We start from the raw sequence: 17,944 nt of genomic DNA, 5'->3' as shown, positions 1-17,944 counted from the left end.
TCTTTCTGGAATTTCAGATTTTCAATTTTATTTCATCTCACGTGCTCACTTAGTTCCTTTCTCTTATTCCAAACTGTCTCTATAAACTTACGGGTGAAAGACCAAAGGGAATAATTTCTAGATGTTTAATACAGGAATTGTTTAAATAATTGTATTTATATTATGCAAACGCATTGGTGGTTTGCTTTTCTTCAGCAAAGGCTGAGGTTGTTCCCTGCAGAAGTGGTCCTTACCCCTAAACATTATATCTGTCGGAGCACTGTTGATGTTATAACTTTTGTAGGATAGTTTGGGGATTAGGTTTTATCATCTAGTAGACTGAAATATTTGTTCTTAAAAGTTGACCGAGCTTGGGAATTCTCTGGTGGTCCAGTGGTTAGGACTCCATGCTTCCACTGCGGGGGCCCGGGGTTTGATCCCTGTTTGGGGAACTAAGATGTTACAAGCCGTGTGGCACCGCCAAAAAAAAATTGACCGAGAGCTGAACAAACTACCAGTTGAAATAGGTTGTTTTTAAATTTATACATGGTGTTTATTGTACTTCCTAGATATAAACATTTTAATCTTGGTAAAAGACCTTATGGTTTTACAATGAAAAGGCTAGACTGACTTGTCTTTCAGCTTTGACAGTTCAACTCTGGAATTGGTCAAAACTCTTACCTGAAAAAAAGTCTAAATTACTTAAACAGTAGTTGTTTAAGAAATAGTACACAGGGCTTCCCTGGTGGCGCAGTGGTTGAGAGTCTGCCTGCCGATGCAGGGGACATGGGTTCGTGCCCTGGTCCGGGAAGATCCCACATGCCGCAGAGCGGCTGGGCCCGTGAGCCATGGCCACTGAGCCTGCGCGTCCGGAGCCTGTGCTCCACAACTGGAGAGGCCACAGCAGTGAGAGGCCCGCGTACCACAAAAAAAAAAAAGAAAGAAAGAAATAGTACACATTAAAGATCATTTTAAGGATTAATGAATGAAAAAAATCACTTATTTAAAGGATTTGACCAATATAGAAATAAATTGCATCTTTGTGTTCAACTTTTAAAAATACACATCTATGAAAAAGTCAAAGTGCTACACAATTATTTGCACGCAAATACTTAAAAATGTACTACAGGACTTCCCTGGTAATTCAGTGGTTAAGAATCCACCTGCCAATGCAGGGGACATGGGTTCGAGCCCTAGTCTGGGAAGATCCCACATGCCGAGGAGCAGCTAAGCCTGTGCATCACAACCACTGAGCCTGTGCTCTAGAGCCCATGAGCCACAACTACTGAAGCCCATGCCTAGAGCCCGTGCACCGCAACAAGAGAAGCCACCACAGTGAGAAGCCTGCGCACTGCAGTGAAGAGTAGTCCCCACACCGCAACTAGAGGAAGCCTACGCGCAGCAGCGAAGGCCCAACGCAGCCAAAAAAAAAAAGTCATCAGTCCTTTATAAAAATATATATATACTACAAAACTTAACATACTTAATATACCAAAATGTATTTAAAATATACTAAATATACTTAAAAATGTACTACAAAAACAATGTCAGGATTCAACCCCTAAATATGGTTTTTGACACTTCAGATGTAGTATTTCAGAGAATTGAGTTTCATTCAAAAGGGTTGTGGGATTATGCCCCCAATTATGTAATGGCAATTCTCTTTTTTATAACTAACAATCATGTGGATGTTCAATAATTTTTGTTTACTATTAAGTTCACTTCCAACCTTTAGATTTTATGATTCTTGAAGACTTCCCCTTAAGTGCCTTGATATTCAGATTAAGTAATATTAGCTTTTAATATTTTTAGTAGTAAATATGGACCATTATCCAAGACTTGTTTTATTAACAGAATATTGCTCTTACTTTTCAGCGGGGATCTGATGAGCTTCTTTCTTCCGACATCATTAACGGACCTTTTACCATGAACAGTTCCACTCGTTCTGCAGGTGTGTATGGTGAGTTTTCATTTTTTCAAAATCTGAGATGTTTTCTTTCTCTGGGTTTCAAAATTTTTCTTTTCACAATGTTCTTATTTTGCTCATCTTATAAACATGCAGTGCTGTTATTTACAACAAAATCTAAAATTTGTGGCAGTGAAGTTCACATAGATGAAATTATTAGTTACAGCACTTAAATTTTAAGCATTAATTTGGATTTAATTAGATAATTACTTTTTTGACTGACATTCTTTGTAACATAGTTGTGATAAAATTATCACAGTAAGTAAAATTATCACATAGTTGTGATAAAATTATCAGTAAGTTGGTGATCTAGAACTATTGAGTAAAAGAGCTAGATTTAAAAACTTGTGTTGAATGATGATGGATTTAGAGTAGAAGTATTAAAACTATAAGTTCACATGATTTTAAAAATAAATGTTCTTGAAATTTAGGGACTGTAAAATGAATTGGAGGAGTGCAATACTTGAGAGAGAGTGAGCAGTTAGGAAGCTATTGCTGTACAAGAAATCCTAGTAAGGGTGGAGAATTTGTGCTATAGCGGTAGTAGTTGTGATGGTGAGAATTAGAGAACTTAACAGAAGGTGAAATAATTGATGGTAATTGGTGATTAACTGAATGTTTGAATAAGGAATTCCATTGATGATTTATAGGTTTAGACTTAGATAATTGGATAGCTGAATTGTGGTGCCTTCATTTATATTAGAAAGTACGGGAAGAGCAGGGTTGGACAATATGGCAGGTTCCGTTTTTTTTGTCTTTTGTTTTTTTTTTGGCCGCATGGCATGTGGGATCTTAGTTCCCCGACCAGGGATCGAACCCGCACCACCCCCTGCATTGGAAGCACAGAGTCTTAACCACTGGACCGCCAGGGAAGTCCCCAGATTTTTTTTTTTTTTTGCAGTACGCGGGCCATTGCGGAGCACAGGCTCCGGACGCGCGAGCTCAGCGGCCATGGCTCACGGGCCCAGCCGCTCTGCGGCACGCGGGATCCTCCCGGACCGGGGCACGAACCCGTGTCCCCTGCATCAGCAGGCGGACTCTCAACCACTGCGCCACCAGGGAAGCCCAGTCCCCAGATTTTTATATATTGATTTGAGGTTCCTCTGGGGACATCCAGATGGAAGTGTGAGATAGGTAGTGGGTTCTGGTCTCAACATCATAAGAGAAATTTGGAAGTCAATATCATAATACACTTAACAACTGAAGCCATGAGAGTGGAGAGTCTCAGAAAAGGTGAGATCTTTATCCAGATGTTTTGGTGTTATAGGGAGTTAGGGAATGAGTAGACCTCACTTTCCAGACCCTGAGTTACATGATGTTTGGGAGAGTGAACAGCCTTTATGTGAAGACCCTATAAGAGAAGTGAACCAGGTTCAGTTAAGACAAAAGATGTAAAAATCCAGTGAAGAGATTAAGAATGTTTGGGAATTGGTCAGCCATGGTACATTGCTCTAGAAGACTAAATGGAAGGATTTTGTAGGCAGGACAGCAGCAGGGGGTTTGTTCATGTGGAAGTGTGAACAGGGTACTTAGAGCAGGAGATTAAAGCAGCTTTCTCAAAAATGACCTGGCATCAGAATCACCTGGAGGGCTTGCTAAAGCACAGTTGCAGAGTCCATCCTCAGAATTTCTAAGTCAGTAGATCTGGAGTGGGTCCTGAGAATTTGCATTTCCACAAGTTCACAGGTAATGATGATGCTGCCATATGAGGAACCACACTTTAAGAGGTAGTGCCAGGGAACCACACTTTAAGAGAACTGCTGAATGAAGGAAATGCTAGAAATCTGAAGTTCCTAAACCTGATTATCCTCTTGATCTGGTAGGCTTTTAAGAAAATTTCGGCCCTTACTCCTAGAGTTAACAGTACATCTAGGGTGGGACCCATGTATTCTTTTTTTTATAAATTTATTTATTTTTTTATTTATTTTTGGGCGCGTTGGGTCTTCATTGCTGCGCGTGGGTTTCTCTTGTTGCAGCGAGCGGGGGCTGCTCTTAGTTGCAGTGCATGGGCTTCTCATTGCGGTGGCCTCTCCTGCTGCAGAGTACGGGCTCTAGGCACGTGGGCTTCAGCAGTTGTGGCACTCAGGCTCAGTAGTTGTGGTTCACGGGCTCCAGAGCACAGGCTCAGTAGTTGTGGCGCACGGGCTTAGTTGCTCCGCAGTGTGTGGGATCTTCCTAGATCAGGGCTCAAACCCGTGTCCCCTGCATTGGCAGGAGAATTCTTAACCACTGTGCCACCTGGGAAGCCCTCGTTCTTATTTTTAAAACTGAGGTCAGTTTGTTCGGTCATGTTTACAAACTACTGGGATGGATGACCAGAAGGACTGACATCCTGGTTGATTGATTACTTAGGAAAAGAAGTATGAGCTGTGAGTTTAGCTGGCGTCAGTAGTCTGCTGTGTTTTGCTTTTATGTTTTCAATTTCTTCTTGTATCCCATTCCATTCTAGGTTCAGTGTTTCTTCTTAAAGCACATCGTCTTTAGTAGCTATTTCAGCAAAACTCTATAAATGGTAACCTCTTAGACTGACTAAAAATGTCTATTTTGATATTACTGTTGAATGGTAGTTAGCTATTTAGAATTCCAGGTTGACAGTTATTTTCTCTCAGTACTTTGAAGGTATTTTATTATTCTTTTGGCATCTGTTGTTGAGAAGTCTTTTGTCAATCTATTATTATTTTGTAGATAGTATTAGTTCTCTGTAGTTGTTTTAACATTTTTCTCTTTAATTTTGTTCTGTGGTTTCTCTAGCTGTGTCTAGGTGTAGATCACTAGTTCTCAACCCTGGATGTTACTAAAATAGCTTGGGAAGCTTTGAAGAAAATACAGATACCTTGACCTACTCCACACCAATTCCAAAATTACAGGAGGGGGAAGGGGGACCTAGGCACTGTTCTTAATTTGTTTCTAAAGTTTCTTAGGTGATACATGTAAGGTGCAGCCAGTGTTGAAGACCATTGCTGCAGACTTACTTTCATTTATTCTGTCTAGGAGTGGCCCTACTTTCCAAAGAATTGTTTCTTTTTGGAACTCCAGTTAGACATGTATAGGACCACCTCATTTAGTCCTGCAGTTGTTTTAACCTCTTACATTTATTGTCACCTTTTTCTCATTAAGGTCCTGTATTTTGGATAATTTCCTTGAAATGGTTTTCTGATTCATTCATTATTCAGCTTTGTCTAATATGCTGTTTAATCCTTCTATTGAGTAATTGATTTCAAGGCATATATTTTTCATTTTTCTCTGTTTTATTTGATTCATTTTTAAAGATGATCTAGTTTTGTTGTTATTTAGAAAAACAGTATCGTGTTCTTTTTTTATGGTTTCCATTGCTTTTTCCCCCTAATTTTTTAATTATTTAAAACAAAATTTTTATAGTCGCAGATTTTACAATTATGGAGTTCTTTAGGGTGCTAATATTACTTGGTTTTGTATCTGCTAGTATTTGCTTATGGTATAGTATTTTTCCTTGATTCATAATTTTTGGTTGTGAGGTAATCTTTGGCTGAATTATTTTCTTCTTCTGTGAGAATCTTCAGGGAAGTTTTGTGTTTGCTCTGCTGGACTTGCTAGGGTATCACCAGCCCCTAACATGACCTAATGTATATGTTAATTTATTGCTTTGGGGATTCCTACCAGAAGGGAAGAGAAAATTAAAAATCCAGACATTTACATTCAAATCCATGAACAGAGACAGACTTCCTTGTTAAATATCTGTGATACATGGTAAATTTCTAATTTTAGTTTGCCTTTTATGAGGGGTTGTTGGCCTGCTGAAGGGTTTGCCTGTTGATACGTAAAAACTTCTTTTTTTAGGTCACCTATACATTAAAAATACTTCTGTAATATTTGATTCAGTATTTGCAATTCTCTAAAAGCTTCCAAAACTAAAGATTTTGGTACTCCATTCCTTGACTTCTTTGAATAAATATTTCTAATTGATTTTGAACAAATTGTGTCAGAAAGTTTTTAGGGCTCATTTATAAACAAGTTAAATCCCTTTGTAAGTTACTTAAGTAGTTCTTCAAAGACACAAATAATTTAAAAAATCACATTGATAATGCATAGCTAAAAGAAAGCCATGTATTGTGTTGAAAGATCTTTTTTGTATTCAGTACAGTCTTCATCACAAAATTTTTGTAGTTCAGTTAATCTAAATGTGGATTTTAAAATATTTGTAAAATTTGACGACTATAATTTTTCTTTCTATCTGTAGAATATTGCTTGTTTGGTAACAAGCTATGTGTGCACCAAATAGATTGCAGATACATGTCTACTTTATGGGACTGTCAGAACACTGTTTTTGCCATGACATCTTGCTGCACCAAAATTTATATTTGTATTATTACCCCAAAGAAGTTTTATTTTTAGCTGAGTTTTTTAAACTGAATTTTCATTAGTGTCACACATTTCACTTTTGATACAATGACTTCCCAGAAACTTTCCTTTGATTCCACTGAAAGTATTTAATATTATCCATTATTGGGTAATAACTGATTTTCTAATGTTTGCAGATGATGATAAAACTGATACAATTTAACTGTTTGCAAAGTTCTGTTAGTGGTGTCAGTATATTAACACCTGACACTTTATTGTTTACACATGGAGAAGAAACTTTGCAAGTTAAATTAATTCAGAATTACAGATTTATGGATTTACTATAAGATGTAAAATGGAATGATTATAAACGTAATTGTATTTCATGTGTAACTGGCCTGTAATTCCCACATTTTCCACAGACTGGCAGCCTGGCAGCCAAATGAATAGCATAGGTAGAAGGTTGAATACTGATGGAAGGAGTTAGGAGCTATCCTTAGCTACTTGTGTCCCACTGCATTTCTTCTCTTTTGCTTTAAATTTTTTTTAAATTTTAAAAATTTTTTTAAATTTTCTTTTCAAATTGTTTTCTTTTTTTTTTCTTTGGTTGTGTTGGGTCTTCGTTGCTGCATGCGGGTTTTCTCTAGCTGTGGCAAGCAGAGGCTACTCTTCATTGTGGTGCGCGGGCTTCTCACTGCAGTGGCTTCTCTTGTTGCAGAGCACGGGCTCTAGGCACACAGGCTTCAGTAATTGCAGCATGTGGGCTCAGTAGTTGCTGTGCACAGGGTTTAGGGCATGTGGGCTTCAGTAGTTGTGGCACGCGGTCTCAGTAGTTGTGGCCCGCAGGCTCTAGAGTGCAGGCTCAGTAGTTGTGGCTCATGGGCTTAGCTGCTCTGCGGCATGTGGGATCTTCCCAGACCAGGTCTCAAACCCATGTCCCCTGCATTGGCAGCTGGATTCTTAACCACTGCGCCACCAGGGAAGTCCCCACTGCCACTGCATTTCTTTTCTTTTTTCTTCCTTCCTCCCTTCCTCCCTTCCTCCTTTCCTCCCTTCCTCCCTTCCTCCTTTCCTCCCTCCCTCCCTTCTTTCCTCTTTAAATCAAAGACTCTGTGTGTTGTCTGTGAAAAAGTCATGAAGAGATTCCGTCTCACTGGTTAACATTGGTTAACATTCAGATTTAATCACTGTACATGTGGTTTATAAACTCCTAGATGAGACCATGGCAAAAACTGGAAGTTAAAAAAATCAATTGGATCTACTAAGCCTATTCCAGCTTATTTCAATGCAACTGTTAATTGTTTTTCAAAAGAGAAGATGTTAAACTGTACAGGTTGCTAGAACAATGATGCCAAATTGTGACTGTCCCAGGCAAACTGGTCGTTCTGCTTAGATATTAATATTCCTTAAGAATGTCTCTTAGCCTATAATGGACATATGAGCTTTAAATTATTTTGTGTAGTTCTAGAACAGCCCCTCATTCCCCATTCCTTCCCCACAAAATCTTAGGGATTCTGAAATGTTGATCTTTTTGTGTAATTATTTTTCCATCTGGGAATATGGCATGTGAGTCCATGGTTTTAGGTCTTATTTTAGTCCTTTGGTAATTATGAAAATGTTTTATACTTTTCTACATAAATCATATGCTTTTCCTCCTAAATTTAATCTTAGGAATTATGGCAGAGACTGTTTGTTGGGTACCCCAATACTTTCTGTTTTCTTTAGCAACAGAGCTCTAATTTTTATCTGGGCACATTGCCACTCATTAAATGACTGCTTTTCCAGTCTTCCTTATAGCTAGGTGAGGTCATGTGATTAAGTGCTGTCTAATGAGATATAAGTGGAAGTGTTACTTCTGGGGCATCTCTGCATGGTTTTTTCCTCTTTCGTCTTGCTGCCTGTAGGAGTTCTAGCTTCCATCTGTGAGAAAAGTGCTCCAGAAACCTGCCCTTGAATCTGTTGGTGAATGTTAAGCCACACGTGCCTTACCAGTAGGGGTGGTATATCAGCTGTAGCATAAAAGCTATTCTAAACCCACCCTAACAAGACTTAAAAACAAGCTCCAAAACAATTACCTGATCTTAAAGTAACTTAACTTTTTTCCAGAAAGGAGTCTGGCACTTCATTTTTTCCAGAAAGGAGTCTGGCACTTTAAAGGAATAAAACAATTCCAGTGCTCACAATGTTGAGCATTCAATCAAAAATTGCAACCCATAGCTAGGAGAAAAATCAGTCCATAGAAACACACCTAGAAAATAACAGATGATGAAGTTAGCAGATTTGTACTTTGGAACAGTTATTAAAGTATGTGAAAGGATTTAAAGGAAAATATCAACATAACAGGGAGAAAATGAAAGCTAAAAGTCAAATAGAACTTCTAGAGATAAAATTATAATATCTAAAAACAAAACGTGGCATGGCTGTAACAGCACTAATATTCTGTAAAAGAAATGATCAGTGAATTTAAAGACAGCAATAGAAACTAAAGCACACAGACCAAAAGACTGAAAAAGAAATGAACAGAGCCTTAATAATCTGTAGAACAAAATTAAGTGGTCTAAACATATGTATAATTGAAGTTCCAGAAAAAAAGTTGGGGGTGGGGAAACAAATATATCTGAAGAAATAATGACTGAAAATACTCCAGATATGGTGGAAATTGTAAAGCCACATATCCAAGAAGTTCGGTGAACCACAGGCAGGATAAACACAGTGAAAACCACACCAAATCTCCTCGTAATCAAATTGCTGAAAACCAGGAATGCAGAACAAATCTTAAAAGTAGCCAGAGGAAAAAAGTCACATTTATTCAGAGAAACAAAGATAAGAGTAATGAGAGTGCTTGCCTGAAACTGCAAACCAGAAGACAGTTGAGCAACATCTTTAAAGTACTGTAGATAAATACAATGAAACAAATTCTATATCCAGTTAAAATATTTTTCAAAAATAAAGTTACAGTAAAGCCTTATTTGAGGCACACAAGACTGAGAGCATTTGTTAGTAACAGACTTACATTTTATGAAATGGAAAAGGAAATTCCTCAGACTTGAAAATGATACCAGGTGGAAACTTGGATCTACACAAAGTGGTAAATATGTGGATATGTGACTTTTCTTTCTCATTTTTTTGGATAATTTAAAAGATGATTGAGGGTTTCTGGGAAGATGGTAGAGTAAGAAGCACCAGGAGTCTGTCTTTCTACCTAGACAACAATTGCACTGGCAGAATCTGTCTATAACTAATTTGGAACTCTGGAGTCTTGAAGGCTTGCAAGTTCCAGGGGAAGACTTGGAAGGTAAATTGTGGTTAATTTTGGTCAATTTTAGCTCTTAGTGCAGCAGCAGCTACCCATCCCTCACCCTCAGCCACATGGCAGGCAACTGTGTGGTTCCAGAGCAGCTTACAAATAGGAGCCAGGGTAGGCAAAAAAGACCTTGTCCTTCAACTTCAAGGTTTCTGTACTCTGATTGCTGGTTGCTTCTTCTGATCATGCAGGTACAGACAAAGAGGTAGGCAGCCATTGTTCTTGCATCTCCCGCTATTGTTGCAAGCCAGCACGCCCCACTCCCACTATATGTGACTTCCAGAGCATATAAAAGGCTGGTGCTTTCCACACCCTCCTCCCCTTCATTTTCTCTTTTTTTCCCCTTTTGGGAGCCAAAGATTGAAGACTAGGACATTAAAAAACAGCTGCATCTACAGGGAAAAGTAGAAAGTGATAGTGCATGCCCAGGAAAAGACTCAGAAGACACCTGAGTAGAACTTAAATTTACACCTCAAGCTGATCCTTGGCGTAAACACAGTCTAAAACAATCAAAAACAATAACACAAATGAGAAAACCCCTAGAAAGGGGAAGAGTCTGATTTCCAGAGTTACCATATTCCCAAATTTGATGAAAAACATGAATATAAACATCCAAGAAGCTTAATGAACTCCAAGTAAGATGAATTCAATGAGACCCACACTGAGACACCTTTTTAATGAAACTTTGAAAAGTCAGAGACAAAGAGAGAACCCTGAAAGTATCAAGAGAGAATCAACTTATCACATACAAGGATCCTCAATAAGAATATGACCAGATTTCTCTTCAGGAACTTTGGACAGATGTCAGTGGGCCAATATATTCAAAGTGCTAAAAGAATAAAACTGTCAACCAAGTATCGTATGTTTGGTAAATTTTTCTTTCAAAAGTGAAAGAGAAATTCCCACATGAGCAAAAACTGAAGGATTTTATTACCACTAGATCTGCCCTGCAAGAAATATTCAAAGGAGTCCTTTAGGGTGAAATGAAAGGACACCAGACAGTAGCTCAAAGCCATATGAAGAAATAAAGATCTCAGTGAAGGCCCTTATAAAAGCCAATATTATTCTAACAGTGGTTTGTTATCTACTTTTTGTTTTCTGTAGATTTAAGGGGCTAATACGTTTTTTAAAAATTATTAATCTAAAAGCTACCAAGTGACTTGGTTTGTAACTCCACAGTTTGTTTTCTAAATAATTTAGGAGACTACTGCATTAAAAGAATTGTTAGTTTGTGTTTCTGGGCACACAGTGTATAAAGATGTAATTTTGTGATAATAATGGAAAGGGGTGGGGACAGAGCTGTAAAGGAGCAGAGTTTTTGTATGTTATTGAAGTTAAGCTGGTCTAAATTCAAATTAAAGTGTTATAACTTTAGGATGTTAAATGTAATCCCCATGGTAACCACAAAGAAAATAGCTATATGATATGCACAAAAGGAAATAAGAAAGAATACTTAGAGTAGTCAGAATCTTAGAGAATAGAATGGTGGTTGCTAGGGGCTGGAAGAAGGGAGGACTAGGGAACTACTTTTTAATGGGTATAGAGTTTCTGTTTTACAAGGTGAAAAGTGCTGTGGAGATAGATGGTGGTGATAGTTACACATTATGAATATGTTTAACACCACTGAATTCTACGTTTAAAAATAGTTAAGATAGCGAATTTTATGTTATGTGTATTATACCACAGTAAAAAATTATTTGGAAAAAAAGTATAGAATGCTCTCTATGGAAAGCTCCATAAGACACAATAAGTGAATAAAATAAGATGCAGAAAGAAAAATAGGTAATTGACTATTTAAAGCAAGATAATATTAATATATTTGGGGAGTTATAGCATATGTGAAAAGTATAATATATGATAGTAACACAAAGGATATGATAAGGGAAATAGACATATACTTTGAAAAGTTCTTACATAATACCTAGGTGTTATAATATTATTTTAAGGTAGACTGGGGTAAGTTAAAGATATGAATTGTCAATTTAACCCCAGAGCAGTCGCTTAAAGTAAACAAAAAAGTAAAGATTATAATTAAAAAACAGAGATTATCTGCCATTTATGTGCATGTTTTATGTGTGACATATTATGTTTCCTTGATAAATTGATCCCTTTATCATTATGAAATGTCTCACTTTATCTCTGGTGATACTCCTTTTCCTGAAGTCTACTTTGTCTGGTATTAGTACAGCCGCTCCAGCTTTCTTGTGATTAGTGTTTACATATTTATGTTTTCATCCTTTTACTTGTAACCTGGATTTTATATTTTAAATGGGTTTCTTATTCACACCTTATAATTGTTTTCCTTTTATCCAGACCATAATCTCTGCCTTTCAATTAGAATCTTTTTTTTTTTTTTTTTGTGGTACACGGGCCTCTCGCTGTTGTGGCCTCTCCCGTTGCGGAGCACAGGCTCAGCGGCCATGGCTCATGGGCCCAGCCGCTCCGCAGCATGTGGGATCTTCCCGGACTGGGGCATTAACCCGTGTACCCTGCATTGGCAGGCGGACTCTCAACCACTGCGCCACCAGGGAAGCCCCTCAATTGGAATCTTTATGCCAGTTTCACTTAATATAGTTATTGATGTAGTTGGGTTTAAGTCTTTTTTTTTTTTTTTTTTTTGGCCATGCGATATGCAGGGTCTTAGTTCCCCAGCCAGGGATTGAATCTGCACCCCCCTAAGTCTTTCATCTTCCTATTTATTTCCTATTTGTCCCATATATTTTGTTCTGTTTTTCCTTTGTTTCCTGGCTTTCTTTAGATTATTTTTTATATTCCATTTTATTTGTCATTTATTACTTTGTATTCCATTTATTTATATTTCTTGATAAATATATGTATCCTAAATATATATATTCACCTAATTACAGAGCTTCAGAATACATAAAGTAAAACTAATAGAACTAAACAGAGAAATAGACAAATCCACAATTACAGCTGCAGATTTCAACACTCCTCTCTCAGTAATTGATAGTGTAGTAGATAAAAATCAATAAGGATCCAGAGCAGGCATTAGCAAACTCTGCCCTGTGGGCCACATCCATTCCATTGCCCATTTTTGTATTGCCCATGAGCTAAGATTGATTTTTACATTAAAAAAAAATTTTATGTATGTATGTATGTATTTCGCTCTGCCTGGTCTTTGTCGCGGCATGCAGGATCTTCGTTGCAGCACGCGGGATCTTCAGTTGCAGTATGCGAACTCTTAGTTGCAGCATGTGGGATCCAGTTCCCTGACCAGGGATCAAACCCAGGCCCCTTACATTGGGAGCGCGGAGTCTTAGCCTCTGGACCACCAGGGAATTCCTGATTTTTACATTTTAAATGGTGAAAAACACAAAGAATATTTTCTGATACATGAAAAATTTCTGATACATGAAACTTATATGAAATTAAATTTTGCTGTCTATATATAAAACTTTATTTGAACACAGTCATACTTATTTATTGGCTTGGCCGAAAAGTTCGTTTGGGTTTTTCTGCAAGATGTCAGCTATGGCTGTTTTCATGTTACAACTGCAGAGATGAATAGTTGGTTCAGAGCCTGTGTGGCCCACAAAAGTCTAAAATATTTATGTGACCCTTTAGAGGAAGTTTGTAGATCACCTAATATAGAAGTTTTCAACACTATCAACCAGCTTGACCTCATTGACATATGGAACAGTCTCCCGCACACCATCAGCATACATATTCTTTTCAAGTTCACGTGAAATGGTCAACAAGGTAAACTATATGCTGGGTCCTTAAGTCTCAGTAAATATGAATGCATTAAAATTATGCATTAGAATTGTATTAGCAGTTTTAAGAAATGATCCTCAAATATGTGAGAAAAAATCTCCAGTTGCTTGGAAAAAGAAAGTAACACTTAATCCATGGATCTCATAAGAAGTCACAAGGGAAATTAGAAGATATTTTGAAGTGAATTAATATGAAAACACAACTTACTAAAGTTTGTAGGGTTCAGCTAGAGCTGTTCTTAGAAGGAAATTTACAGCTTTAAATATTTTATTAGAAAAAAGTCTGAAATGAATGATCTAAGCTTCTAAGTGTAGCATAAGAAGAGCAAATTAAACCCCAAGTAAATAGAAAATATTAAATATAAAAACAAAAGTTAATGACATAGAAAATGAGGATTAATGAAACCAATAGCTGTTTTTTTAATAGATCAATAAAATTAATAAACCTCTAGGTAGGTTTATTAAAAAAAGACAGAAATTACCAATATCAAGAACTATCCTGTAGACATTAAAAAGATATTGTTATGGACTGAATGTTTGTGTACCCCCAAAATTCATATGTTTAAACCCTAACCCCCAATGTGATGCTATTTGGAGATGGGGTCTTTGGAGTGGGGCCCTCACTGGGATTAATGTCTTTAGAAGAAGAGATGCCAAAGAGCTTGCTTTTTCCCTCCACCCCTGCCATGTGAGGACCATGTGAAAAGGTGGCTGTCTATAAGCCAGGAAGAATCCTCACTAGAAAGTGACCATGCTGACCCTTGATTTTGGACTTCTAGTCTCCAGAACTGTGAAAAAGTAAATTTGTATTGTTTAAGCCACTCTGTCGTATTTTGTTATGGTGTCCTGAGCAGGCTAAGATAGATATCAAGTGAATATTGTGAACAATTTTAAGCCAATAAGTTTGACAGTTTAGATGAAGTGGACCAATTCCTTGAAAAACACAGGTGCAAAAGAAATAGAAAACCTAAATAGCCCTGTACTTGTTTTAAAAATCAAATTGATAATTTAAAAGTCCTTCAAAAAAAAAGAAAGAAAGTCCAGGTTCAATGGTTTCTTGTGGCCATATGGGTTATTTGTCAAAGGTTGTCATACTCTGCATTTAAAATGCAGGTGGATTTTACTATGCCTAAAGAATACCCTAATAAAGTTGAATTTTTAAAAAGATCCATATTTCTAGGATAGTTTTCTTGGTAGATCCCTTCAGTTTTGAGATGGGAATATATGAATTTTTAAAAAGTCTCTTCCACTTATCTCTTTGGAACATAATTAATATATAGTAGGCATTCAGGACTTTTCATTATATTCAAAAAATACAAGATTTATGCAAGCTAAGTATTTTGAATGCTTATTTTCATAATACAATTTTGGAAAAGTCTGTGGTGTATCCTTTTGTACAGGGAATAATTTGTCAAAGTTATGTATTCAGTGCATTGCAATTTTCTTGTTTCGTCTTTTATTAAATTATAATGCCATATAATTGCTTATATGCATTTTTCATTTTTAGATTGTTATATTTATCAAGTCTTTAGATATAACCTTTTTGGGTCATCTAGATGAGTAGTTCTTAGGCTTTTAGATTACACAGAATAATAAAATTTTCAATTAATTTTAAGCAATGTCAATTTTGCAAAGTAAGAACATCAAGAGAAAAAAATCCACTGTTGTCCACAATCATTATTTTAGCACCAAAAAAGTAGAAAGGACATACTTTCCAGGTAAAATAAGCCCTCCTAAGAAAATCAAGACATAGATTATTGATCACTTTGTACTAGGCATTACACCTAACATTTAAATGTTATCATATTTAATTTTCCAAATACTCATACTACATTTTCCAAATACTGTTATTATACTCATTTTATCAGAGAAGAATCTCAGGCTCAATTATGTCAGAACAAGATGTGTGATTTCATAGCCCATGCTCTGAACATAGCGCAGGCACTTTTATAATGCAGAACAATTAACAACCTAAAATGGTGATATATTTGCATAATTCTTGATAAAAATTTGTCACCATAGGTCTTTATTTGATAGTTCAGTGCAAGCTCAAATAGCTTGTGTAGGTATTCATCTTTTCTCACACATAGTTTTACGGAGATTCTGAACACCTCAGTTAAAGAAACAACCTTCTTAATGTTCATTCATTCATTTTGGAATATTCTGGGTAAACTTACAAAAGCCTTTGGCCTTTAGTATGTTTTTCTAGTCTTTAACACTTTGTGCTGGTTAGAACGCACAAGGTGGTGGTATTGTTGTCTAGACATCTAGGCTTACAGGGAGGGAGGGTGCAGAAAGGCACTTCATGCTTGGCTTTCACTCCTGTCCACGAGGTGATATTTGGCATTTAATCTAGTGACAGTATTATCATTATAATCCTCATAAACCTGCACATACTCTGAAAATTTTTTGTCACTGTCAAGTTGCTTACTTTTTTCTACAAATGGTAAGACACTTTGAGATTTTTGTGGTTAAGAAAATTACCTTTAAACTTAAGTTTGAATAATGCTTTTATCACTTGCTAGCTGTGTACAAAAATTATTTAATCTCTGAACCTCTGTCTCTTCATCTGTTAAAATTAATAATATTTAACTTAGTATATTTTTGTCAACTCCAGTGAAACAGTGTAAATGAAAACAGCGTGAAAACTAGAAACTAATGGACATTTTAGGTAGCTGGAATCCTGTCAGGGTTTTTAGAGCAGGATAATGACATGATACATCTGTTTAGGTTGATATGATGTTGGATCTGAGTGGAAGTGGGGGAGGGGTGAAACTAGAGGAAGGGAGAGTAGAAGGGGCAAGATCATAGGTGAGGTGACATTAAGCATGGAGATGAAAATGGAATCAGTCATTTTGGAGGGAAAAAATAAATATTTCATGATGAGAAAGGAGAAGGAACCTCTTGCCTCCCAGATTAATTTCCAACAAATATTTGCCGATTATTTTCCACACTCTGTCCTAGGCATTTGTTTTATACAGGCACAGACCTGTAAGGACCTCTAGGAATTGATGGTATTTGGGTCCAGGTAGGATGTTGCCTGCATTCATGAACATAGAGAATTTGGGAGCAAGTGCTGGTTTTGGTATTAAGTCAACCTATTTACCTGTAAGCAAGTTGAGTTCTGTGCCACAGCTATGGGTACAAAATACTGCCATATAATTTTTACGTGGTCCTCATGAAATTTGTTTATTTAGGATCACAGACACCTGATTGTGAAGTTTCATTAGTGTTTAGAAAAATGATAATCTTAGGTGTTTGGAAAGATTATATTTTCCTCCTAATACTGCTAAGTATTTTAGTATTAAAAAAAAACACTGTAATGAAACTTTTGGCTTTCAGATAATTTGCATTCAGTCTTACTTGGTGCTATTTCTGGGAGAAAAACATTTCTGAATCTTATGTACATAAATTTGAGTACTCGTTACAGGCTTGTCAGTTCTAGTTATTGTCACTGTTAAAACATAGGCTTTAAATAAAATTTGGCTGTAAACTGGCATAATGGATTTCTTAATTTTACAGCAGTGGTTCTCAAACTTTAGGTTGCTTCAGAATCATCTGGAGAGCTTGTTAAAACACAGTTACTGGGATGTTTCTGATTCAGTAGGTCTGAGGTGGGGCTAAAAATTTGCATTTCCAGAAAGGTGATGATGCTTATGTTAAGAATTGCCTGTTATATCATAAGGAATAAGATTATCCTAAGAAACCACAATTTATGTTCTAAAAGTACTTTAAAAAATAGATTGGTAAAAATTATATGATGCCCAAGAAATAAACTTATTTTCATAAACATGCATCTCAAATCCAAATCCTCGTAGGGTGTGATAAGTATAAAATTTTTATTACTGTCTTTCCTAAAATTTTTTATTCTTATTTGTTTAATTAGTAATAGGACAAATTAGAAAAATACCTTTAAAAATACATTAAAGATATTATAAATACTGTTCTCTATTCACAACAAATAGTTAACTATTTAGAGGTTTTGATACCTCTAAATATGTAATTCATTTACCCAGCACTTTTCCTTGACGTTAAAAATCAGAGTTCAATTTTTAAAAAATATAATACCTGTAGTGAAAAATCAATGCATTCATTGAAAGGTGGATGGTTTTGTTTTTCCACTGTCTTCTACTCTTCTCCCATCAGCCCCGTAGTTCCTGAATTTCAAAACCTGAAACTCTTGGAATATCAAATGTCAAATGTGATGATATGGTTAATGTAATATGTCAGCCCAAATCAGTTTCAGTAATTTTTTTAAAAATCTTATATTTTTTAGCTAATGGGAATGACAACAAGAAATTTAAAGGAGATAGACCTCCCTGTTCGCCTTCCCGTGTTCTCCATCTTCGCAAAATTCCAAGTGATGTCACCGAAGCAGAGGTCATATCATTAGGTCTACCATTTGGCAAAGTAACTAATCTTTTGATGTTGAAAGGAAAAAGCCAGGTATGTAAGTTTTAAAGATTGACCCACAGTTATTATCTCTGAGTGTTAGTGATAAAATGATTTTTAGGGGAATTACCTGGCAGTCCAGTGGTTAGGACTCCGTAGTTTCACTGCCAGGGGTGCAGGTTCAACCCCTGGTGGGGGAACTAAGATCCCACAAGCTGCAAGGTGTGGCCAAAAAAAAAAAAAAGATTTTAT

The 17,944-nt window shown here is 36.5% G+C and overlaps 1 protein-coding gene across 4 annotated transcripts in view; it reads left to right on the top strand.

The window, feature by feature from the left end:
• Positions 1–17,944, top strand: part of PTBP3 (polypyrimidine tract binding protein 3) — a 101,103-nt gene that overhangs the window by 31,148 nt on the left and 52,011 nt on the right. The window contains exons 2-3 of one of the 4 annotated variants that reach the window (XM_029202116.1): positions 1,855–1,939; positions 17,577–17,746. In XM_029202116.1, the coding sequence (XP_029057949.1) occupies positions 1,906–1,939; positions 17,577–17,746 (204 nt within the window). In that variant the 5' untranslated portion in view covers positions 1,855–1,905. Of the gene's footprint in view, positions 1–1,854; positions 1,940–17,576; positions 17,747–17,944 lie in introns of those variants that run through there. The other 3 variants (XM_029202113.1, XM_029202115.1, XM_029202114.1) reach the window with 3 other exon arrangements.

Source organism: Monodon monoceros, unplaced genomic scaffold, assembly GCF_005190385.1.
Source record: "Monodon monoceros isolate NGI ecotype Baffin Bay Population unplaced genomic scaffold, NGI_Narwhal_1 Super_Scaffold_5, whole genome shotgun sequence".
In the NCBI taxonomy this organism is placed as follows: domain Eukaryota; kingdom Metazoa; phylum Chordata; class Mammalia; order Artiodactyla; family Monodontidae; genus Monodon; species Monodon monoceros.
The sequence above is the reverse complement of the archived record's forward strand: the minus strand, read 5'-3'. Positions and strand labels throughout refer to the sequence as shown.